Genomic DNA, 25,359 nt, shown 5'->3' with positions numbered 1-25,359 from the left:
CAACTCTATAATAAAATAGTTATATTATATATATTTATTTAAAATATATATTTAAAATTATACATATTAAATATGTACTCAAAATGTATAAATATAATTTTATTGTAATGGAAAAAGAAAAATATATGACAGATTTCAAATAGAGATGGGATCCAATCCTACTAACTCACCACCAATTAATGTTGGACTTGGATATTATTTTATTAACTAAAAATAAAGTATTATTTATTTAAAAATTATTGAATATAGATTATTATTATTATTATTATTATTATATTTGGTAAAATTTTTATTTATAAATAATTATTGTTTATATTTACAATTCATTTAAAATTTTAGTGAAGACAAGTTAGTATTTGGATAAATTAAAAAGATTCATGTCTACGTTAATAATATATTATCGACCATTTTTTTTCCTATTTTTATTTTATATATATATTTTTTGAAATTTGTCAATGTCCTGACCATCTAATAAAGATATGAACTCAAATCCAAACCGTATTTTAATATATAATTTAGTGTTTGACTGTTTTCTCATCTCATGAACTCATGACATCATTGATGAGAAATGCTTTTACATCCAGATTGTACATAAGCTTAGAAATTTCTCCCGTCTCTGTCTCCTTTCATCTGTCTGTCTCTCTGTTGATTTGTTGTTATCTTCTTGATAGCACAGATTTGAAGGCCTATTGACTTGACCTAATTCATCCTTCAACTTCCACTCAGCATGAAAATCATCTGAAATGAGCCACTGTGTTTCCACTTGGGATCTCCATGAGAAGAATCCCACTTTCCCTCCACTCTCCCACCGTTCCCACTCAAATTCCACCTCGCCTCACGTTTCCATGTACTTAAAGTCTTTCTCTCAATTTTATATACATATAAATGTATGTAACCTAAACTTGTGTTAAACTATTTGGTTGGTGTTGTGGTGGTGCAGGTTAGATTATGAAGTAGCAGAGCTAACATGGGAGAACAGCCAACTAGCTATCCACGGGTTAGGACCACCGCGCGTGTCTCCAAAACCCATGGCCTCCGCCAAGTACAATTGGGAGAAGCCACGCGCCAGTGGCACTCTCGAGTCTTTAGTCAACCAAGCCACTAGCTTGCTACAACGCAACAAGGCCCGGTTCGATACCGACACCACCGCCATGACTATGGATGCTTTGGTTCCATGCTCAAACCGCTCTGAAGACCGTATACATGCAATAAATGCAGCGCCAAGGCTTGGTGGCACGGCGAGTGTCTTGGATTGCCCTACTCGTGTTGGGTCTTGCAGCGGGCCAACTGCCACTCAGGATGAAGATCACGCCTTTAGGGCGAAGGTGGCAAGTGTCCCGGTGGCACCTGAGTGGACCAAAGCGTGAGCAGCACCGCCACGCTTGGAATAGATAGCCAGCACGTGACTCATGATACGCTGGGTTTCACTTCCACTTCAATGGGTTCGCCTGAAAACACTAGCTCTGCTAAACCTTACACCAAGGCCACCGTAGCCGATGATCATGACTCCGTTTGTCACAGTACACCACAGGCAAATCTCTAGCCTTTATCTTATAATGTATTGCATGCATTTATATATATATGATCTTTGAATGTTATGGTATTTTCAAAGAGCGAAGCAGGCGATGAGGGAGAGAAGAATAAAGGGAATGGGAAATCGTCAATTTCAACTAAAAGGAGTAGGGCTGCTGCCATTCATAATCAATCTGAACGTGTAAGTTTCTACTTCTTCATATCCAAAAGGCGCCGTTCTAGTTGGAGACAGTCAACTAAAATGATGTGCACTTTAATTTCCAGAAAAGGAGAGATAAGATTAACCAAAGGTTGAAGACACTGCAGAAGCTGGTCCCTAATTCTAGCAAGGTACCAAGTTTCACTGCCTATTTTTTATTTCATGTCATTATTCTACGCTGTGCATTGCAGAACACCCTTTTTGTTTCATCTTTATGAGCATTAACTCTGCTGATCTTACACAATTTTACCGTAAATTTTCATGAACACTCGTATGAGGGAGAATGCAATACTATTATATGAATACAGAAATTTCGAATATCTTGTCCAGAATTCTAGATTTGTATATAGGATAGATCACTTAAAACTTTGAGATATTGAATTTTTCTTTAAATGATATTTCACAAGAGAAATAATTAACTAAAGATCCTCAACTTTTAGCGTTAATAAAATCCCAAATCGATTAATAGGTTTAATGAGAGTCCAACATTATCTCCACAAATGATGTTATTGTTTATGATATTTCGATTCATTCATAACATATCACTTAAAATTAGGAAGTATTGTAACTATAATAGGTATCTAAGTTTTGTCTTCCACATGATATTTTTTTGTCATCGACGTGTTCAAACTGGAATAAAAATGATTTAAAAAAAAAAAAAAACTATGATGAAGAGATAACAAAAAGCTAAAGAATACGTCTTATCCCAAAAGCTTCCTAGTGTTTCACTGTCACTGATTTGCTACTTAAGAATATCTGTTCTGAGGCGTTATCCTTTAGTATATACTTTATTTAGGTCTTCCCTTTTGACTCATGAAGATCATTTCTTTCTTTGTTAGTTTGATGTCCTGAATTCATTCACACTGGTTCTCGATCTAATATTTTTTCGCTGTAAAAACTGCATTCTAGTCGGCTCAATTAAGTTTCATCGTCCGCAACTAACCAGAGAAGCTCTTTTAATTTCACTTAAAATGGAGAATGGGTAGAGGTGTGAGTAAATGTGGTCCAAGACCCTCTTTACATTCAAATGGCTGTATGTATTTTAAGAGTGACCCTACTATCCTAGTCCACAAAAACAGAATTGGCATTGGGACAAGTAGACAGAAGGTTGTTAGGTATGAAGACAACCACCTGCAACCACATAAACCTCCCTCCACCTCCTCTTGTAGGCCCTAACGCATTTATGCTTGTCTCATATCACCTGTAAACTCTTATCATTATTGCTTCAATGGACAGGGACAGCAGTGGTTATTGTGATGAGAATAAAAATAATGTAGGGTGAAGAGGGAGATTTGGGTTTTTTTATTTTTCACTGAATTATTGATGGTGAAGCTGACTGATCAATGCCATCGTAATTATACTTTAATATACGTACAGACTGATAAAGCTTCAATGCTTGATGAAGTGATTGAGTATCTGAAACAACTTCAAGCTCAAGTTCAGATGATGAGTAGAGTGAACATGTCACAGATTATGATGCCAATGGCCATGCAACAACAACTTCAAATGTCGATGATGGCTTCAATGGGCATGGGAATGGACATCAATACGATTAACCGTCCCGATATCAATGGTATGCCCTCCGTTCTATCTAATCCTTTCATGCCTATCACTTCCTGGGATGCGTCTGCTGCACCACCAACTGTTATGACAGATCCTTCATCCTCATTTCTTGCCTGTCAATCTCAGGTAAATATTATTTATTTCAACTAGCCTACATATTAAAAAATTGTATACATTATTAATTGAATAAATATACATGTAATACATTTAAATTTTGCAGCCGATGAGCATGGATGCTTATAGCAGGACGGCTGCAATGTATCAACAGCTGCAACAACATCCAGCCTCAAATTCTAAGAGCTAAGCATCAGAATATATATACATGGTTGGCTATGATATTGATATGATGTTCGTGAATGTTTGAAACTAAAAAATGGATTTAAATTTGTAGCTCTATATCAAAGTCTGCAGGAGCTCAAGCACGTGTCATTTGGCCAAATTATTACTGATTTTTGTCTTGGTATATACAATTATGCCACTTTTAGAATTAGTTTTACAACTTCTATAATTATTTACAAGCTATTATGTAACATATAAGCACGGTCTCTTTTATGTACTTAATCTTTATCATATAATTGACTTGTTAGACGTTACTTGATATTATCAAATTACTAGTAGTTTGAATTTATCTTTTGAAAAGTCATTTACTCACTATCTACTCTTTATCATATAACATATATGCTTTTACTTATTAGCTCATTATAAGAAGTTATTTACAGTTTCCAAAAAAACATAAACTCCAATAGGGTTTAGAGTTTAATGATAATAATAATCATTTCAGAGTTTGGTTGAGAATGACCGGATGATATCGTTTTTTTATATGATTGGGATAACAATTATGTATTATAATTTATATTTATTATAACAACAAATACGACAAAATATTCAAAATATTGACTATGATGGCAGTAGTCCCGTTTTGGGTAAACCAAAACTATTTACCCTATTGATTTTGTCCCCAGTTGTTAGTCCCTTTTCTTCATCCATAATCTAGGCTTTGTACGTTCAAGATTTTGTACAGTGTGGTTCTTCTTCTCCCCACCATTATAATTTGACAGGGAAAGCGTCGGCAGAGACATGCAACATGTAAGGTCTGCTAAAGTGCAAACATGTAAATCATTGAATCAAGGCCTGTCAAAGTGTTTTCACGTTTTTAACCAAAGGTGATGAAGGGAGAAGAGGTTGGTTTTTATTTTATGGGTCCCAATCCCAGACAGACTTATCTACATCTGCTCCCCAAGAGAAATATGATAGTTATGGGCTTGGAAGATATATGAGAGTGCGTGGTTGGAGAAGAAACCAAACGCTAGGACACTAGGACCACCACACGCTTTACAGTTTATCCTCAAAATCCAAGTTTTTGCTGGCAATCAAATTTGTCCCTGCTCCCCCTCTACAAAATCATTTAACCAAATTAGAGTTAGATGTGATCATAGTTATTTGAATTTAAATTCAAATTAAATGAGTTGAATTTGAATTTATATAAATTGAATATTTACTTTTTTAGATTTGAATTGTTCTTAAACTAGATTTTATTAAAATTTGATATAAATCTAATCTAGTCCTAATTAAGATAATAAATAGATAGAGACACAAAATATTAGTAGATAAAACATATGATTCTGAATAAAAAAGAAAGACTTGTCAAAATTATTTGACATTCCATCTATGACACCAAGTGTCACGGGTTTAGGGTTCTAATATAGCAAAACAACATATTAAGCACCTTGGCTTTATCCTTAAGTAGGGTAAGTCTACATGTACACAAACCATTTGCTTGAGATTTATAGGTTTTGTCTTGCTTAATCTCTGAACTCCTATCAATTCAGTAATATACTCTCCTTCGATGTCACGTTAAAAGCACACATAGCATATCAAACAATACTCACATTTTTTTCCGAACAACATGATATCCAATAGACTAACATTGCCCAACAAATTTACTAACTGAGGTGATGGACCAACATTTGCTCAATTGGGCTTGGAGATGTCATTTTGTGGCCCATGACCACACAATTTTGTGGCTTGGAGATAAATGATGGGGCGTGGCTCAAAGCAAAACTAGTTTAACATAGAAAGTCGATTTATTTGATGGATTTGAGCTAACCCAGACCTACATATTGGGCCTGTAAAAATTTTCTCTTCCTTGACCACTTCATGAGGCTAAAATATGGGTACTAATACCAACAAACAAACCAATTCCAAATTGAAGTTTTAGTTTTTGATTGGAGATTAATTTTTTGTTTATTAAATAAATATTGTTCATATTTTTTAAATAATATTATTTATCTCATTAATAACTTTTCAATAATATTAAAACTAATTCAAAATTTAAATCAAATATTATATATTTAATCCAACCTTAAATTAATTCCAAATTCATTCCTAGACTTTGAATCAAAAGTGTCGGTTCCCAATCAAATATTTGATAATAAATAGTACGGAACGAACAAACAATTCTAAACATTGTAATTGGCATTTTATATGGATATTTAATTATGTGGACCTATAGCTTTTAATACGTCTTTTGATGACAAAAGCCAGTAGGCAGTGGGTACTCTCACTCATTTACACAACATGCATGCATGCTTTCCCTTCTCTTTTCTGTCCACTTATTTTGGCACTTAAATGAAGGGCACTCGATTTAGCAGTGATGAGATACTCGTATTAGATTTTATGTGATTCCTGCCGTCCTTAACTTTCATTAAATTACAAATGATATTATTTTTCACAATCTTAGGGTAAATTCAAATGGGATAAATTGAGTTAAATCTAATATCAGTTTGAATTTAAATCAAATCTATAATATTTAATTCAAATTTAAATTTATTTAAACTAATAAATAATGTTATAAAAAAACTATCAATAAAATAAATAATATATTAAAAAATTATATTATTGATTATATAAATAATATTATTAGGATAATAATCAAGTTAATCTTAAATCTAAACTGTCAATATATATATATAGTACTAATACGAGATGGATAGTTTGAGTTGAGCGAGCTCGGCATTCTCTTATCAAGAACAATCTTGACTATCTTTGAGGTGAGAGTGAGATGGAGTCTCACTCAACCAAGCACCAAGAGAGAATCAGAGGATTTAATGCAAAATCAAAATGAAAAACAATAAGAGCACGTGATGGAAGTTGAATACCAGGATTTGATTACTATAATTTGTGTTGTCAAGTGTGATGATCAAGAGAGTCTCTCAAGGTATCACATTCGTACGTGTAATAACTTTGTAAAAAAAACATTGTTGTAGCTTGTAAGAAGGGTAAAATAAAATTCTCATTTTCAAAAAAATTTAAAAAAAATCAAATTTTTACAAATCTTATCTTTAAGATCTTAACATGATGATTTGCTTTTTTACTGATTTAAAAATTTATAATTCAATTTATACAATTTTTAAGTTTAAAAATCCTAGTAATCATGGGTTCACCACTATCACAAATTCACCACCTTTCGAACTCCTTTAATATATGTTTTTGATAACATTAAATTCATTTTTAATGTGGATCAAAACCTTAAAAAAAAGCTATTATATCTTATTACAAATCAAAAGTTTAGATATGTATTGATGAATGCCATTTTTTCTTAAGGTTTGATTTGAACGAGAGTGATAAAAAAAATGAAATAAGAGTGGATGTAAATTTAATACTTAAATTTTTTAAAAATAATTGTAAGTTGATATAATAATTTTGAAAGACTGAATAGTTAGAAAGATCTATATTTTAATAATTTGTCAAAAATGTTATGTGTAGATACGGTGAATGGGAGAATTGGCCAAAGGACTATTTTTCACCCAAATTTTAATGCAAATATAAATATATATTTGTGAGGTTTGAAAAATTTTAATTTTTATTCATAGACTGATTTCTGTTAAAATTTTTTATTATAGACAATGACAAAATTGTTATTTTATCATTAAATCATACCAAATTTATATCATTTTTCATCTTAGTTTAAAAAACTAACAATTTATCTCTTAGGTTAAATTTTGAAAAATTACATTTTCTCTTATAGGGTTTTTCTTTTCTTCCTTGCCATTTCCAATGACTGAAATTTGATCATGCCTCTTTGTCTTTTGCCACCAATGCTTTTTTCTCCTAGATTCGTCGTAAATATCAACAAAGATGTCTTCATTTTCGATTAAAGATGAAGACGTCTTCATCTAAAGAGATCTGAAATCTCTTCATCAGAGAGACAAAGAGATTTCTAGATCTCTTCGAATGAAGAGATCTCCATATCTCTTTGTCGGCTTTGTTCATGTACATTACATTAGAGGTAAAGGTTGACATCAACTCAGCCAATAAAAGAGAGGTCGTCAGATTTTTGAGTAATTTGGAGTAAAGATGGAGGGCTAACTAAAGCTTTCAAAAGTTTTGGGGTGACTGAAATGGAAAAAAAGATAAAAACCTTAGATTTGAGAAAAAAATGTAATATTTCAAAGTTAAAAAACTAAAAAAAAAAAGAGAAATTGCTAATTTTTAAAATTAAAAAAATATAAAAAATTATATATATTTTTAATAATATTATTATAACAATAATTTTATCTTTTATTCTAATTAAAAATTTTAATAAAAATTAATTTTTAAATTTTTTTAATTTTATAAATATATATTTATGTCGACATTAAAATTTAGGAAGAAAATACTCCTCTAACCGGAAAAATATTAACTCTTTCATACCGTCGGATTGAAATGTAGGGCCCAGTCAACAACCTGTGACCCGACTTTCATGCCTATTTCCAATTTTACCCTTCACCTCACTGTCGTGTCGGCGGGCACAGTTGGCGATGGTTAATTGTTTAATGATACATGATAAACTATTGCAAAAGCTTAGCTGTTCTGTCTGTACTTGCACTGTACATACAGGAAGCACTCAAATCTTATTATTTGATTCCTTCTTTGCTTCCACTCACCTTCCAATTGCCCCAAACCGATGTCGTATTATTGTATTTTTTTTATCATGAAAAATCATCAGTAAGACGGATTTAAGTTGGAGCCGAGTTCATTATCTATCTGAGCTCGACATCTGCCCGTAATTAACAGGCTGAAAATATCTATTCAATGCCCCTACAACCTTACTATAAATCCTTGTCGATACCTTGATTGTCCACTAACTGAAAGCTGCATTCTTCTCTCTTCAGCTGCTTTTTTCAGTACTAATGGCTTCATCAGCTCTTATGATTTCTCCGAGAAGGCTCCGATCAGATGTTTACTCTTATTCCTATCAGAATGATTCAAACATTCCATTGGTAATATCAGTTCTTGCTTCTTTGATAGAGAGAAGTATGGCTAGGAATGAAAGAATTGTTAAAAACTGTGCGTGGGCATTGTCAAAAGACCTCAGAACTCGAGTTTTCGATTGCCATGAGATACCAGACATGACAATTCAATCTTATCTCGAGAGAATCTTCAGATACACTCGCGCTGGACCTTCTGTTTACCTCGTTGCTTACGTTTATATCGATCGCTTTTGCCAGGCCAATCCAGGATTTCGAATTCATGCAAGAAATGTACATAGACTTCTCATCACAACGATCATGGTGGCTTCTAAATATGTCGAAGACATGTAAGTATTTTCCCCCTTTCTATTACTCAGAACTTTAGCTTTTTAATTGAATTCTACAATATTCTGATGGAGCATTTTATTTTTATAAACAGGAATTACAGAAACTCATACTTTGCTCGAGTCGGCGGATTGACGGCCAATGAGTTGAACAAATTGGAGCTGGACTTTCTGTTCTTGATGGGTTTCAGATTACATGTGAATGTGAGCGTTTTTGAGAGCTATTGTTGTCATTTAGAAAGGGAAGTGAGCATTGGAGGAGGTTATCAAATAGAAAGGACATTGCGGTGTGCTGAAGAAATCAAGTCAAGGCAAAAGGAAGAAAGAAGATTCAATCAAATTGCTCGGATTATGTTGTAAATTAATATCAAAGTTCCGTCCCAGGTGCCTGTTTTGTGTGCCATGGTGATAGAATTAATGGTGTACAGATAAATATATAAGAGAGTTATGGCTGATTTGAGTTTTTTTAGGCAAATGCAGAGTTATGGGTTTTTGCTAAATTTTTTTTATATTTTTCATAAGATAAAATATATGTTATGGTTTCTTCATTTTGACTCTGGAACTGGAATGTGATCTTTACTTTTTTGCCTTCTTAATCTTACAGCCCCCAGTCACTGTTTTAAACCAGATACGGCTGGTTCAATTGGAAATTAGTGACAAATTCAGTTTACAAAACCTATTTTAATTATGAGATTAGATGGTTTTAGTTTAGGTTCAACTGGATGAATAATACAAAACTGTGATTATATAACCAGATTAGATTGGTCCATATATTTATTAATGTATTATAAATATTTATTTTAAAATTTTTATTATGTCATATTGGTGTGTGTTATTGGTTTGACCAATGACTGATTTATGAAGACTGAGCACAAATTCTCCTTTTGTTGATTTGGGATAAGTTTATGACTAATTGGTTCAAATTTTAGATCTCTAATTTATAGAGAATAAGCATAAAACCAAGCTGCAAATTAAAGATCAACATAAAATTGAATGACTTTAAACTTGAAAAAAAGAGACACGAGCATCCTACCAAGACCTATGAAGGTAAAATTGAACTTTAATGACAGTACAAAATTATCAATTCCCAGAGCAGAGGAACCCACAAAGAAGATTGCTTAAATTTCCGTTTAGATTTAGACCTAAAAGTAAACACAGATGCTTTTCAAACTAGCTTAGTTGAAACGAATTGATTTTAAACTAGAATTCTGATTTGATAATTTGGTTTATTTGTTTATATGATAATACTATTTACTCAATTAATTACATTATTATCTTTTTAAAATATTATTTTATCTCATTAATAATTATTAATTTAGAAATCTCAAACTTAAATAGAGATTGTAGATTTAATCTGAATCCGATTTTTTTAACCCCACTGAAAAGGCAAAAGTAAATTAGATAATAATCATTTTGGTTAAACCTTGAATTCATCATCATTATTGTAGCAGGGGAAGGCCTGCACTGCCATGATTTTACAATTTCAACCAAAATATTAGAGCCCCACTTGGCACACGAGTAAGCAAAACCAATTTGGCATAAAGCATGAGACTAAGCAAAATTTGACATTTTTATATCTCAGTTTTTTGGTCAATTCGGCAGCTTATAAAAGCCATTAAATAATACAAAAAATATGCCCTTCTAATTAAGTACATGGTATGTATTCCCAACAGAAGACAAGTTCTAGCAGAGGAAATACGAAAGAAAGAGCAGAAATATGGAGGTGATAAGAAAGGACAAATGGTCGATAGGAGAGGAATCTTTGGCTTAAAAAAATTTATAAAAACAAACCAAGGTATTTAGCAATTTGTCTTGAAAATTAATTCTACCTAATTGAATTTTCCAAAGAGTTCATGGTGGTCAATTTACGTATATACAATTCTTTATTTATATGATAAAATGAAAGGTAATCAAGTAAATTTCATTAAAAATGTATATAGAATGAATATAATCACTTAAAATTAAAGTTAGACGTTACGTTATTTCGTTAAAATGAAAAATGATTTTATTTCTTATAGGATGAAAAAATAATAATAAAATATGATTAAATGAATCACAAAATTGTCAATATTTATCCCTTTCATTGTTTTTGATTGAAAGAGTTTCTTTTTCATATGTTGAGTTGATTTGATCTACGAGTAGATCACATGACTAGCCATTACATATAATTCGCATAGTTAATCGTCTCTTTTGGTGTTGATTTTGTAAGGTTAAATGTATAATAATTCTCTAGTTAAGAGTCGATCTTAAGATAAGCTATGTTTTAGCTTGATCTAACCCTAATCAATGTATCTTTTCATATTATTAAAGCCACTTTTGAATTGACAATCAAGATGCTGTGTGGGTGTGAAGCTTTTAGCTTCCCTTTGGTGATGTTGATGTACGGACATCTATATAATTCGATTAAAATGATAGACATGGGCTCTATCTCTGTTCTCAAATCTACAACAGGAACGATGGTTCTCCGCCGTTGTGTGGGAATGGATTACATCATGACCTGCCCTTTACGAGTATATAAAATGAGTAGCAAAACGACAAAGAGGAATAAAAAAATGGATTACAAGGAAGGTGGGAAGAAGGTTGGTAATGGCGATAGCGCCATTTAAAAGAGAATTATATGAATTAGATTAGGCGGCAGTATCTTTATAGTAGTTAGGTATTGTAATTCTTTACGTCGTTTACGACCAGCTTCTAATGGCCAACAACATTTTCAAACTATACTTTATTTGTATCACAACTCAGATTGTCTCCTCTCAACTCATGCACTTTCCATAAAATAATGCTCACTGAGTGGCAATGCCTGGCAAGTAATTTCCCAAGTCAATTCTCATCAGCTCTACATTCAAGGAATTGGTTTCCCATCTTCAACTCTTTATCTGCAGAAACTGTGAAATGAAAAGCTTATAATATAACGATCATTGAAGTCTGGTTTCGAGATCTTGTAATTAATTATTAAAAAATGAAGCTAATGACAGGAGTATCTTTTGTTGTATACGAATGAAATTTGACGCATGATTAGGAAGCTAAGCCATGAGCAGGTCTGGAGTCCAAACGAATTAGAACAAAAGCCAACTTATGCTCAGTTTGAATATGAAATTATGAGTTTGAATGATAAACAATGATATTAAAGAAAATGATGGGTCATTAAAAAAAAAAAAGAATCATTATGTATAAGTGGAAATTGATGTATATATTAGAGAGATGTCTATGAACTTGAATCAAATTGCCAAGTTTAGTTTGAGTTCCGCTTGATCAAGACAAATATGAATTCGAACCCAAACATACTCAGCTTGAATCATCATATCCACCAGCTAGTATCATTCTTATAGAAATTGTAATGAGTTTAAGGAAAATACATGTCTATTTTTGCTGCCGTGTCATTAAGCACTCACCTAACAGAAATCTGATCATGTTTCGCTCATCAATTATAAGATAAAAATGCTGATTTTCTGTCTGTAAATCTGATATGTCGTTTGCAATTTTTTCAGATTTAAGCTGTGTTGAATCCAGGCATTAATTTGATGGCATTTTTCACATGCTATTTTTTGCAGTTTGAGATGTCACACACGTTGTTGTCAATAAAGATATTGCTTTAGAATCATCTAAAGAGAAAAAAAATACCAAAAAAAGATTTGGATGTTTGGGGAATTATTGCTGTGTGATTTTAATTGGGAATTTTTCAGGTTTCAAATTGGACCAAGCCTACTAAACTTAAGTCTTGGGTCAGACCCTTCCGCAATGTTTCGGCAAGCCGAATTTTCAGACCCATAACCATTAACAAGGAAGTACTTTTTCTCCAATAAACTTCTCATTTTTTGAAGCATGACCGCCGCATTGTTCATCCATCCTTGAGCTTAAAATTAGGTTATGATGGATCTAAGTTGATTCAGCTAAAATTTAAGCTTGGATCAAACAAGCTAAGGATTGGGTTTATTTTTATAAAAATAAGTCAAATTTGAAATGATTTAAATATTTAAATTTGAATCAATTTAATTCAAATGAATTCAAACTAATATTAAATTAGACTTTCTTTGGATGCAACTCAAATCAAATTTAATTGTACTAAAAAATCTCGTGGTCGGAAGCTTGACCACTACTAAAAAGAGTACCTTCATGAATCAAGCTAAATGAAATTGTTCATTGGGCTTACTAAGGGCACTTTCACAATTTGAAAGACTTAGGGCTTACCTTTTTGATAGTTTATGAAGCTTGGGCTATAGTTTATTTTCTATGGATGATGTCCAGTAAACAGATGCAACAATAGAGTCACATCAGTTTAGGTTTAGCTTAAATTTAGGATGATGAATTTAATCTCGTCTAAGTTAATCAACAATAATATCAAAGAAAGAGAAGGGAAAAAAAAAAAAAAACAATCATCACAAAAGAAAAAAAAGCATTGCCAACATCAATTAGAACCCGAGCTCAAAGGTTGATAAAATGAAATTGTTTTAACTTAAGTTTGATTTGTTTGAAGCAAAAAATGATTTGAGCTTGAGTCCACCTCTAGCATTATTATGAGCTCACCTTTCATTTTCTTTTACCTTCTTTCCGTAATAAATGTAGATCATCATCTTCGTTGACATTAATCTAAAGATGTCGACAATTAGAAAGCAAATAATCAAACTGCAAAGAATCATTTTGAAGTTTCGTTTATATTTGTTGAAATTCAGCCAATCATTGAGCAATACAAGTTACATCAACTTGAGTCCATTTTCCATCAAAGTAGAAACCATACTGGCAAATTCTGTGCAAGTTTCATCTTTTCTGATTTTAGAAAAATCACAGAACAGCTTTCTGTTTCAGTTGTTCTACCAGATGGGAGCTTTGCCATGAATGGTGGTTTCTATGAATGTATTTCTGCAACCCCATTCTGTTTCAACGACCAACAATTTGTTCATAAGGGGAATTTCTTTCCATCTTCAAAATTCTTTCTTTCCATCGTTTTGATAGTGATAGCCATGTGGGTGATCTCAGTCAGGTAGCTTGCTTGTTGAGAATTCTGAAACTTTCGTGTCCTGACAGTGATAACCATGTGGAATTATAACCTTGTTTAAAAACAAAACATTCAGTAATTTCGTAATTTGTCTTTAATAAATCCAATAATTAAAATATGACGTGTCAACCAATGTCTTGAAACGAATTTGATATGTTCATTTAGGAACTGCGAGTTAGTCTTATCCCGTTAAACTATATTATTCGGTTTAAGTCTAAAACTGGAATGAATCACCATCGAACCAGCTCAAACCAACTAATTCATGGTTTAACATACGGTTTACTCCTATCAAATCCTTTTGCTAATTAATGAAAAATAAATATTTATGAAATTTTAATGTGTTGGATCTCTATACAAGGCATGGACCAAGAGACTAAGTATAATTTAGATGCATAGTTGTTTTGTTTTTTGTTTTTTTAATTTAAATTATTTGAAGGAAATAATTTATTAGTTGTGCAATTGTCTTTTTTTTTTTTAAATCAAAATTATTAGAAGTGAAATAATTTATTAACAATAAAACTATGTGTACCTACTTTGAGTACACAAATATGTACATATTTATATGTGTCATCATGTGATTGAATGATTTTGAATTAAGAATAAAACAATAATCAATCATATGATGACACGTATGAGTGTGTATACATTTATGTACCTAAAATGAGTACACATAGTATTGCTCATTTATTAATTTGTAATTGTCTTTTTTTATTTATATTATACGAAGGGAATTTTTTTCGGATCTTTGATTAACTGAGATTGATCTTTTCACCGGTTTAATCTCTAATCCAAGTCTTAAAATATTAGTGTCCACCATTTAATCTTGGAAAAAAAAATATATATATATATTTATACGTGCCTTGGATAAACAAAAACCCATTAGATCACAATCATATTGCATCATCACCGTGAAAAAAGAAGTGCAAAATATAAAAAATTTCAAAGAAAATCTACAAATGCCTAATCCCCGCAAAATATTACGCGCCGTTTTTTCTTTTTTTTTTTTAAATATTGCAGACTTTGGGTGTCCTCTGTAAGATATTCAATATTCAACGGCAAATAACCACCATTAACGGCAATTTTCTAGTTAGTTGCATGAAAATTATCCTTATATCTCAAGCTCTGAAGGAAGACCTCATATTTCATGAAAAATTACACACTGAATATGTCAAAAGCTGATATATATATTTGATTAATTGCTGAAAAAAGGCATACTCAGTCATTTTCCAATTCATTTCGATGCATACAGTGTGAATATTTATTAATTTTTATGATAATCTTTTTATTATTGTGATAACAAAATCTCATATAGTATTTCATATTCTGCAGTAAACAAAATTTTTCAATTGACACCTGGCGGTTCTACAATTCGAGCCACAGGTAGCATGACGAACCTAGTCTGTCTCTATAAATACCTGCAAATAAGGCTTAACCCAACACACAACTGAGAGTGGCAACAAGCGCATAGGATAAGAGTCATTTGATCTCATACAGTGATCATGGAGCTTGTTCTTCAATTTCCATCCTTTCTCTTCACTGTGGTAGCTATCTTATTTCTCTTAATCAACCCTTGTTACTGCTTCGATCCAAAGCTCCTTAACGTTTCGTTGGTACAAGAGGACTCCGCCTGGTCCCCAGCCGGAGCAACCTGGTATGGTAGCCCCACTGGTGCAGGATCCGATGGTAATGCATATATAAGAAGATTGAGTGCTTATATTTTCATAAAGAATGCTTTCAGGCGAATTTAACTTTGTTCTGAATGTATGTATATTATACAGGAGGAGCTTGTGGCTATGGCGCTGCAGTGAGCCAACCACCATTTTCTGCAATGATTTCAGTGGGCGGCCCTTCTTTGTTCAATCAGGGGAAGGATGTGGAGCCTGTTATGAGGTACTTACATACGTACATGCATGCAACAATTTTCCATGCATTCATAGTCAAAATTGCTTACCATGACAATCCAATTTCAGGTAAAATGCAATAACGATGAAAACACCGCGTGCTCAGGAAATCCAGTCAAGGTAGTTATTACTGATAACTGCCCTGGAGGTCCTTGTGCTGAAGGGACTCATTTTGATTTAAGTGGAACAGCTTTTGGAGCCATGGCAACTTCTGGTCAGGCTGATCAACTTCGTAATGCTGGAGCCTTGCAGATACAATATAGAAGGTGATTATCATTATTTAAAATCGCCAATGCTAATTCATAATTTATTAATTGATTTTTTTGGTGTAATCAGGGTTGATTGTAGCTTTCCTGGGATAACAGTGGCCTTTAAAGTTGATACAGGATCAAACCCAAACTATTTCGCCACGCTAATCGAATATGAAGATGGAGAAGGTAGTTTGAGCGAAGTTGAACTTAAACAGGCGCTTGACTCAGACTCATGGCTGCCCATGCAGCGGTCGTGGGGTGCAGTTTGGAAACTTGACTCGGGCTCAACTTTACGTCCACCGTTTTCATTACGTTTAACTGAGCCTGATTCTGGCAAATCTATTGTTGCTGATAGTGTAATTCCTGCTGATTGGAAACCAGGACAAACTTATAGATCAATGGTCAATTTTTAAGGTTAATTAGAAAAAAAAACAATAATGGAGAGGAGAGATAAGATAAGATTTCTATTATTGATGAAATTTCCTAATATGGTTGATATCATCACCCTTGCTTGTGTATGGAATATCATTGTTTATAGACATCTTCACTCCAACTTATATATGGAATATCGTTGACTCTCGACGCTCTTAAATCATCATGCATTTGTTCAATTAATTTTCCATTTTTAGTTTCTCTTTATGGAAAAAGTCATGAGATGTTCTGGCTTTTCTCTTGTTGTTTGCAATGTTTGAAATCTGTTTCGTCTTCAAAATACCTTGCATAGAAAATAAAATTTCTAGTAAGGTTTCTTTTGGACGTAAGAATCATATTGAAAGATAAGAATTTAATATATAAACATATTTATTTTATAAATGATATAGTAATTTATTAACAAATATTTTTATATATTACAACGAAAAAACTATAATATATTGAAATTATAAGTGAAAAATTTTATTTTGCTCAATTTAGTAATTTGATTAGTTTTTTTAAAGCTAAAGCTAGATTTGATCTGAGCTCAATTTGAACATTAATTAAAGTTTTTCAAATCGAACTTAATTTGAGTCCTCTCTTTATACTAGTGTAACAAGAAAGTTAGCTTATCACCAATTCTTTTTAAATTTTGATGACTTTTTATTTGATTTTTTTTTTTCAACCGCTTCTTCTCTCATTATTTGAATAAATAAAATTCAATCTCAAACTAAGCATAAAGTTCAAACCAAACTTCTCGGTCAGTTTTTCAATTATAAGACCAGACTAGTGCACATTTCTTCTATGTATTGTTTGGCTAATTAAGGCAATAATTAATTGTAATCAAGTCAAACATAAAGGGCATAACCTAAAAAAGTTGTGGCATGTGACTATAAACATCTTATAATCAGCTTCATTGAGACGTGAATTCTAATTTATTGAAAACGTACAAAAGTTCATAATTTTTTTTTTTTAATCTTTAATTCATCGAAACTTTTCCCGGATAACTTGTTTATCTGAATCCTACATCTGGATCCGACTAATTAATGTGTCAAATAGTAGGATTTTGCGAAGTGATTTGGTCGTTTCTTTCTGCCAGATAAATCTTTGCAACGGCAGCAAGTTCAGCGACGGGCTGAGATTGGTGGAATAAAATAAACTGGGGCCATAAATAGGCTTGTTGGGTCTCCATAGAAAGCCTATTTCAGTTTGCCAAAAGCAGCAACCGGTAACAAATGATTGTTTGGGCATGGTAATAGATTCGTACTCATTTTATTGATCGTGAAGGTCCGATCCAAAACAAATAATTCTTTGAATCGGGATAGATTTGAGTCGAATTAATCTGAATCGAATCAATTTGAATCACTTGATTAGTAAATAGTATTATTAAAAAAGAAAAAAAATATTTAAAAAAAATTATTAAAAAAATCGTCTGTATTTCAAAGAATTGTAAGTCAAATCCTAACAAAAAAAAATGACAAATAGATGAGCTACAGTACAACATGACAATGAAATGTTGATCTCAAGATAAAATTTCTTGAATTTAAACTTGATTTATTTGAGTTGAGTAGTGGTCCGAGCCCAATCCAATTTGGATTGTATCCAACCTTTGTGGAATCTAAAACTGCCAGTGCATAGACAGTTGAGTTCTCAATGTGCAGCAGGTGGTCAAAGAAATTGTAGAGGACGAAAAGAGTGCGAGAATTTTCAAGATTTAATGATGAATCGTGTCTTTATGTTATTGACTGGTTTTATGATTAGGTCTTGAAATTGTAATTAAGCAACCATAATCACAATGCAGCTTATGAATCACAGAATCCATATGAATCGAATATAACGTTGGACCTCAACATGTGTCACTACATGACACAAAACAAATCATCAAGCCAAAAGAAACCGAAAATAAAATAGATTTATGTGATTCAGCTAATAATCCCTACATCCATCCATAACCACATTAGAATTTCTCAGTAATTTTAGGATTACAAGATATACAATATATACCCATGTATTTATTTGTCTAGGAATTTAAGATTACCCTATTAACCTTGGTTGTGAGTTATGTCCTGAAATGACTGGAAACTTGCGAAAATGGAAATTAAAATCACACACACGACAAAACATATTTACATGGTTTGGCCAAAAAGACTTATATCCATAACTGCACTAGGTCTTCTTAAAAATTTTTGGACTATGAGATACAATCATATTTATACAAGAATTTAGGACTGCCTCCTTAACCTTTGGTTGCAAGACAATAATAAATTGAATGGAGCGTAATGTTAAAATTGAAATGATTGGCGTATTTCCACCCACGTAGCTGTGATCTCCCTGGAAAATGGTTGGTGATTGTAAGCTACAGATAGAGTTGAGCAGAGTGGGTGCTTTCAGCTGTGTTTTCTACTAAGCATGCTTCCCTACTTAATCACTATCACTACTGAAGTGAGTGATAGCTATTTGGCTTTCCGTCTGATTTGCTTTGAATCGAAGCGAAACAATAATAAATTATTATTAATTGATTGATTGGAGACTAAACCCACTGCACCGATGGAAACAAACAATGACTAGTATAAATGAAATAAATTATAATAATGCTTTATGTATTTAATGATGGTATTAACCGTTAATATATTGTCATATTAGTAGGTAATTAAATTATTTGTTTTTATTTTTAATTTAAAATATCAATTAATACTCATTTGTTAATACATATATTTAAGGGTTTATTTTTCTGAGTTGAGTTTGACATCAGTTTGAACTCATATCAAAGTTATAATATTTAATTTGAGTTAATTTAAACTAATGCACAATATTAATAAAAGTTTGTTGACAAGAAAAACAATATCGTTGGAGAAATAAATAATATTATAGATTAAGAAATGAGTTGATATAAACAATATTACACATGAACAAATGAGTTGAGTATGAGTCAAATTGTTAAATTAGAGTTCTAAATTAAAATTAATTCGTTCGAATCAAATCAAAGATCCATTCTGAGTTTGTCTTGAATTGTATCCTCGCTATACGTAGGATTATTCAATAATATATGTTGTTTAATTTTAATGAAAATAAAATCTGAGATATGTATAATCCATTGATTTTAGTATAACGGACTTGTGGGAATCATTGAGGGTAGAATGTGTGGAAAAGCTGGTAGAAACCAACCGACAGAGAAGGAGAAGCACTGGCTTTGTTTTCTTGGCTTGGAATTGAAGGGATATAAATAGGTATGGCAGTTAGAACCACTTTCTCTCTCTCTTTTTTTTTTTTTTTGCTTTTTCTGTTTTTTAATTTAATTTATTTTTTTTTCCTAAACATTAACCCATTTGCAACTCTTATGGGTAAAACTGTGATATATTATATTAAATATAAATAATAACATGTTATATATATAATTTGATATTTATTATATGTATATATAATATTGTTTCGTATTAATAAAATTATGTACGTTTATAATAATCCATGTATTATTATAAATATTCAATTTGATAATTGTTATAAATATATACAACGTTGTTATTTATTAATAAAATTATGTTTATTTAAAAAGTAATGTCATGTGAACTCATTTTTATATACGAAAATAAATATACATATAAAATGTTATTATATGATTATATATTATTTTATATTTAATTTAAAATTATTTAATTATTTGATAACATAAATAAAATATATACTTATATATTTAAAATAAGTATATATAATTTTATTAATATTTAAAATATATATATTAAATTATATATAAATAATAATATATTATCGCATAATTATATATTTTAAATTAAAAATAAAATAAAAATTAATTAAATTAAGTTATACCATCTTTAATTTTTAATTTAGTATTTATTGTAGTTACACGAGCTCCTTATTAATTAAAAATACGCGCACTTAAAATGTGTTCCAAATTGAACGCAGGTTATTTCCAGCTTTTATTGCCCAAACACACACAAAACTAAACTGTTTGTACGGACAACCGTCGATATAAGTTTGACCGGCGGCGCCACCACACCACAAACCGAAAAACACACTTGTAGAAAAAGTCTCAAAGCCCATTTTTCTTCCATAATCCTATCCTACCACTTGTCATTTTACACTCCTCTTAACATTACTCTTCGTCTTCTCTCTCACTCTCCTGTCCACAAAAACTCACCATTACTTTTACTAAAAACCAGGACTAGTAATCCTTCTTCCACCATACAACCTGACAACAAATTTCACTACAAGAACAATCTGACACCTCCCCTTTCATTTCCATCCTCAACCCCATTTCATTTTTTTATTTCTATGGCTTTGATGGTCGATCAACAACATTCAAACTTCAAACATTACTGTAAAATTTGTAAGAAGGGGTTTGGTTGTGGAAGGGCTCTTGGTGGGCACATGAGGGCGCATGGGATTGGTGATGAAAGTGGTCATTTTGATGAAGATGATCAAGCTAGCGATTGGGAAGATAAAAGCAATATACCAGCACCGAGCAATAAGCGTATGTATGCATTAAGGGCTAATCCAAATCGTTTAAAGAACTGTCGTGTTTGTGAACACTGTGGGAAAGAATTTTTGTCTTGGAAATCTTTTCTTGAACATGGGAAATGTAGTTCTGAGGATGCTGAATCTCTTGTTTCTTCGCCAGGATCGGACGGTGACGTCGACGGCACACCACGAAGAGGGTGCGGTGGTTGGTCTAAAAGGAAAAGATCTTTGAGAGCTAAAGTGGATAATTTCAACTCAATTTGCCCATCAAGCGAAGAAGAAGATCTTGCTAATTGTCTTATGATGCTTTCTAATGCAACAGTCGATCCTTTAGAGGCTGAGCCTGAAGAGTCATGTGCTTCAGCTAGTAAAGACGAGGAACAACGAAGAAATACAATGAATTTCATCGCTCCTATTTCATGTAGATCAATGTCCATGGATAAGGCCAAAGGGGTTGCCACTAAAGGATTGTTCGAATGTAAAGCATGCAAGAAAGTGTTCAATTCTCATCAAGCTTTGGGCGGCCATAGAGCCAGTCACAAGAAAGTTAAAGGGTGTTTTGCAGCAAGGCTCGATCATATGGATGATAGTTTAGCTGATGAAGATCACGATGTCATCACACACGAAGAGTTTTTTCCGACTAAATCAACCTCCAATTACCAATTTGATCATGGCACAAATACTCCATTACCCTCTACATCAAAAAGAAAATCAAAAGTCCATGAATGCTCAATCTGTCATCGTGTTTTTTCATCAGGACAAGCCCTGGGCGGCCATAAAAGGTGTCATTGGATCACTTCAAATTCACCAGACACTTCATCCTTGGCTAAGTTTCATAAGTTTCATCACGACACCATTCAAAGACCAAAATTCATCGACAATTCTGACCCACTTGACCTTAAACTCGATCTCAATCTTCCCGCCCCAGATGACAATCAAGCTGCAGCAGCAGCACGACGGGAGCACGCAAAGCCTTCAAGCTTTGAAGTGTCAACAGAGATGTACTTGCAGCCGTGGATGGGGAAAGAAAGCAAGGAGGATAATCACCATAGCCATCAAGTTAACAGTGACCATAAAAACATTAATAACAAATATAATTGTAACAACAGTTCATTGCAGATTGTGGAAGATGAAGCTGACAGTAAAGTGAAGTTAGCCAAGTTAAGTGAACTAAAGGATATGAACATGAACGAAGGTTCATCTCCATGGCTTCAAGTAGGGATTGGTTCAACTACTGATGTGGAAGCTGACCCATAAACATTACATTTTTTTCTAGTGACAGTATTTAATCCCAATTTTTTTTTTTTTTTCCAATTAAAAGGTGTAATTACAAAGTCAACAGGGTGCAAATATTAGGTGCAATGAAATCTGCACCCCATATAATTACGAAATCAAATTTTTGGAACGTGAATTTTTACAAATTACAGTTATGGCTGTGTAATTTATTTAAAAAAATAATAATATTTCCACAGTTGACATTATTTTTTTCTGTATCATTCATGCTTCGCACACTATGGCAAAAAGTAGTGGAGATTGATTTGGTTGTTTTTGTTTCAAAATCAGATGGGTGATGTATAATTTAAGGTGGAACGAAGATGAATATCATTCTACCTTGAAATCAGTATAAAAGTACATTGAAAGATTGTGAAATTCAAAATAAAAAACAAAGAGACAATAATAAAATATTAACATAGTTTGGCCGAAAAATCAAGAGATTACTATCATGACGGTGTCATTAGCCGAGTACTTAGAGAAAACAATGATATTATAGTGTTAAGAGTTGTTAAACAAAATGCTAGAAGTGTTTTTCCATTAACTTTTTCTACTATCTTGAATTTATAATTTAGGAGATTAGAGTTAGATGGGTAGATGAATAAGTAATGTGATATCATATGCAATCGTATTTAGTGGGTGATATATAATTACAAGATGGAACGAAGACAGGTATCATTATACTTAATGCTTCTGGTCCAATGAGAAATATATTGAACGAATTTGAAATCTAGTACAAGAGATGATGAAATTTTTACCATGGTTCGACTGATAAATCAAGGTCTACTTCCATTAAGGTATTATTAGCTGAGAATTTAAAGAAATAATGATATTATAGTGCTAGAAATTGTGAATGCTAGTAAAATGCTAACAATTGTCTCTCTTCTTTCACCTTTTTCACGATCTTGAATCTACAATAAATAAATCTAGGGATAAATATGAATTTAAGTTAATCCATATCCATATCCAAGCATAATCCAAACACCCTTTTTATAAAAGCAGGAACTGTAACTAGAATTGGAAGCAATTCATAACAGTAGATATAAATAAAAGATTAATGAATTACAGTTTGCATCTATTTTTAATAATCGGGTTTAGCAGATATAACTCTCTCTTTAAATTTTCGAGCTGTTTTCGATTTATTAAGACGAGATCGGCAGCATGTGAAAACGCATAATTATTATTGCATCCGATCATGCTTAGGATATATTAAGTGCACGTGATTCATTTATTTTACAAAATAATTGAGACAATTAACTTTTTTCAAATAAATCTACGCGTCATAAAATAAATAATAGACATTTATTAAAAAATCAAATTAATAAATACTAAATATTTTATCATTAGACTTTTTTTTTTTTAAGTGATGCAGTCTAGAGTAGAGATGTCAATGGGCCGGGCCGAGCCTAAGGCCCAAATAGTACTGGGCCTTCGGGCCGGCCGGCCTATTGAAATATAAAGGCCCGACCCATATAATAACGGGTCTTAATCGTGCCGTGTTGGGCTTTAATTTGGCTGGCCCGACCCATTTAATCAATTTTTTAAAATTTTTTTTAATTAAAATTTTTTTCAATTATTAAAACCGATAACAGTATCTCGAATATTTTATTTATAATCTTTCACTTGTGGCGGAAGAATACCGTAGTTATATGATGAAAAATATTATAAATTAATAACATAGTACAAATAAATTAATTTATATACGGTATAAATTATAAAACATAAATAAAATATATCTACTATATAATATTTATCTACTCATCTTCTATATTTAAATATCCGAATTCTTAAAAAATAAATAATTATTATTTGTGAATTTAGATATTTTATAATATTTTGTAATTATAAAATTAAAATAAAAATGAAATTATAAATATAAAGAATTATTATTTACGAATTTAGATATTTTTTTAAAGAGAGTTAATTAGATTGAAAATATAATGAAATAATTGAAATTGAGTGATTGAAATATTTATAAATAAAAGTGAAAATAAAGGAAAATAAAACAGATTTATTAAAAAATTTTTTTTTAAAAAATTATGCAGAGGCTTCTGCCTTGAAATCTGCTTCTGCCGCAGCGGCTTTTTGTTTTGCTTATGCCGCCCAAAAAAAAAAAATTTTATAAATAATACCAGGTCGGGTCAGTTTATGGGTTTAATATTAAAGCCCTAAGTCCGGCCCAGTACTTTATAGTATCGGACCGAGCTTTATCGTACCTGAACTTTTTTCGTGCTTCGGGTCGGGCCTCCATTTGGCCCGGTCCAATTGACGTGTCTAGTCTAGAATATTTTTGAACGAGTTATAAGGTTTACGCTATTAGCTATGCACAAACTTAGTTGAGTCCAATAATTGGCCTGAATATTTTCCGATTTGAGTTAAATTTAGTTATTAAATAAATTTAAATGTTAGTTTAAATTTAATTCATATAAAATTAAGCCAAATTGATATTTAAGTCTAAATTAGTTCAATATGAATATAATCCTACCTCTCTCTAGTGTTGTTATCACCCATAATAAGCTGAGTCTCCTTCATTTTGTACGGGGCAGTTTGATTTTGATCCCTTGTCCCTATATTTTCCAAGAATTCTTTGTTTTTAAATAAATGTTGCCAACAACTACAGCACAATTCTTCTTTCAGAGGTGCATCTTCAAACTACTTTGAGTCCGAAACTAACGAGAGGCTTTCAAAATTAAAGCCCACGAGTTCGTATTTCTTCTCCAACACGTTGCAATTCATTGTTGATATTTTAATAATTGATTGTGGTGCATGCAGAGCATTCTATCATACTTTGCAACTCCAACGCTCACAGGGGTTGATTAGGTTCCAACATCTTGTTTGTAAAGCTGATGTATCACCTGTGTCATAGGATTATAGTTAAAAGATGTAAAGATAGCTTTTGAAATTGAAAAACTGAAAACCATACTTTCCAGTAAAAAATTCAAGTGTCTCACCACCTCATCCCGTGAAAGAATTCGATTATCCCAACAGCCAACCATCAGTGGACCCAAGTCTTAGTGGGTTTTGAAAACTAACTGTAAATTAAGATCAGGGCCCGTTGAGTGTTATCATCATTTCCCCCATGTTCAAATGTTCATCAACAAAAGCTTCATCCATGATGTACGGCCAAGGTCACAATTGTACTTTATTGCCTACTTCGCTAAAGTATCGTATTGCTAACAGACAAT

At 32.0% G+C, this 25,359-nt stretch overlaps 3 protein-coding genes and 1 pseudogene across 3 annotated transcripts; all 4 read left to right on the top strand.

The window, feature by feature from the left end:
• Positions 1 to 535: 535 nt before the first annotated feature.
• LOC123217067 lies at positions 536 to 3,898 on the top strand (annotated as a pseudogene).
• A 4,357-nt stretch (positions 3,899 to 8,255) lies between these two features.
• On the top strand, positions 8,256 to 9,345 carry LOC123217409 (cyclin-U2-2-like). The gene is made up of 2 exons (XM_044638436.1): positions 8,256 to 8,873; positions 8,966 to 9,345. Exons 1-2 carry the CDS (start codon positions 8,467 to 8,469, stop codon positions 9,228 to 9,230), a joined length of 672 nt encoding a protein of 223 aa, XP_044494371.1. The 5' UTR covers positions 8,256 to 8,466; the 3' UTR covers positions 9,231 to 9,345.
• Positions 9,346 to 15,307: 5,962 nt separating this feature from the next.
• On the top strand, positions 15,308 to 16,594 carry LOC123217664 (putative expansin-B2). The gene is given in 5 exon segments (XM_044638755.1): positions 15,308 to 15,546; positions 15,642 to 15,719; positions 15,722 to 15,753; positions 15,834 to 16,030; positions 16,101 to 16,594. Coding segments are annotated over 5 exon segments (819 nt in total). The 5' UTR covers positions 15,308 to 15,362; the 3' UTR covers positions 16,429 to 16,594.
• Positions 16,595 to 20,716: 4,122 nt separating this feature from the next.
• Positions 20,717 to 22,383, top strand: LOC123217786 (zinc finger protein ZAT9-like). The gene has a single exon (XM_044638913.1). The coding sequence runs from the start codon at positions 20,717 to 20,719 to the stop codon at positions 22,157 to 22,159; it is 1,443 nt and encodes a 480-aa protein (XP_044494848.1). The 3' UTR covers positions 22,160 to 22,383.
• The last annotated feature ends 2,976 nt before the right edge of the window (positions 22,384 to 25,359 follow it).

This window comes from Mangifera indica, chromosome 5, assembly GCF_011075055.1.
Source record: "Mangifera indica cultivar Alphonso chromosome 5, CATAS_Mindica_2.1, whole genome shotgun sequence".
NCBI lineage: Eukaryota > Viridiplantae > Streptophyta > Magnoliopsida > Sapindales > Anacardiaceae > Mangifera > Mangifera indica.
The sequence above is the reverse complement of the archived record's forward strand: the minus strand, read 5'-3'. Positions and strand labels throughout refer to the sequence as shown.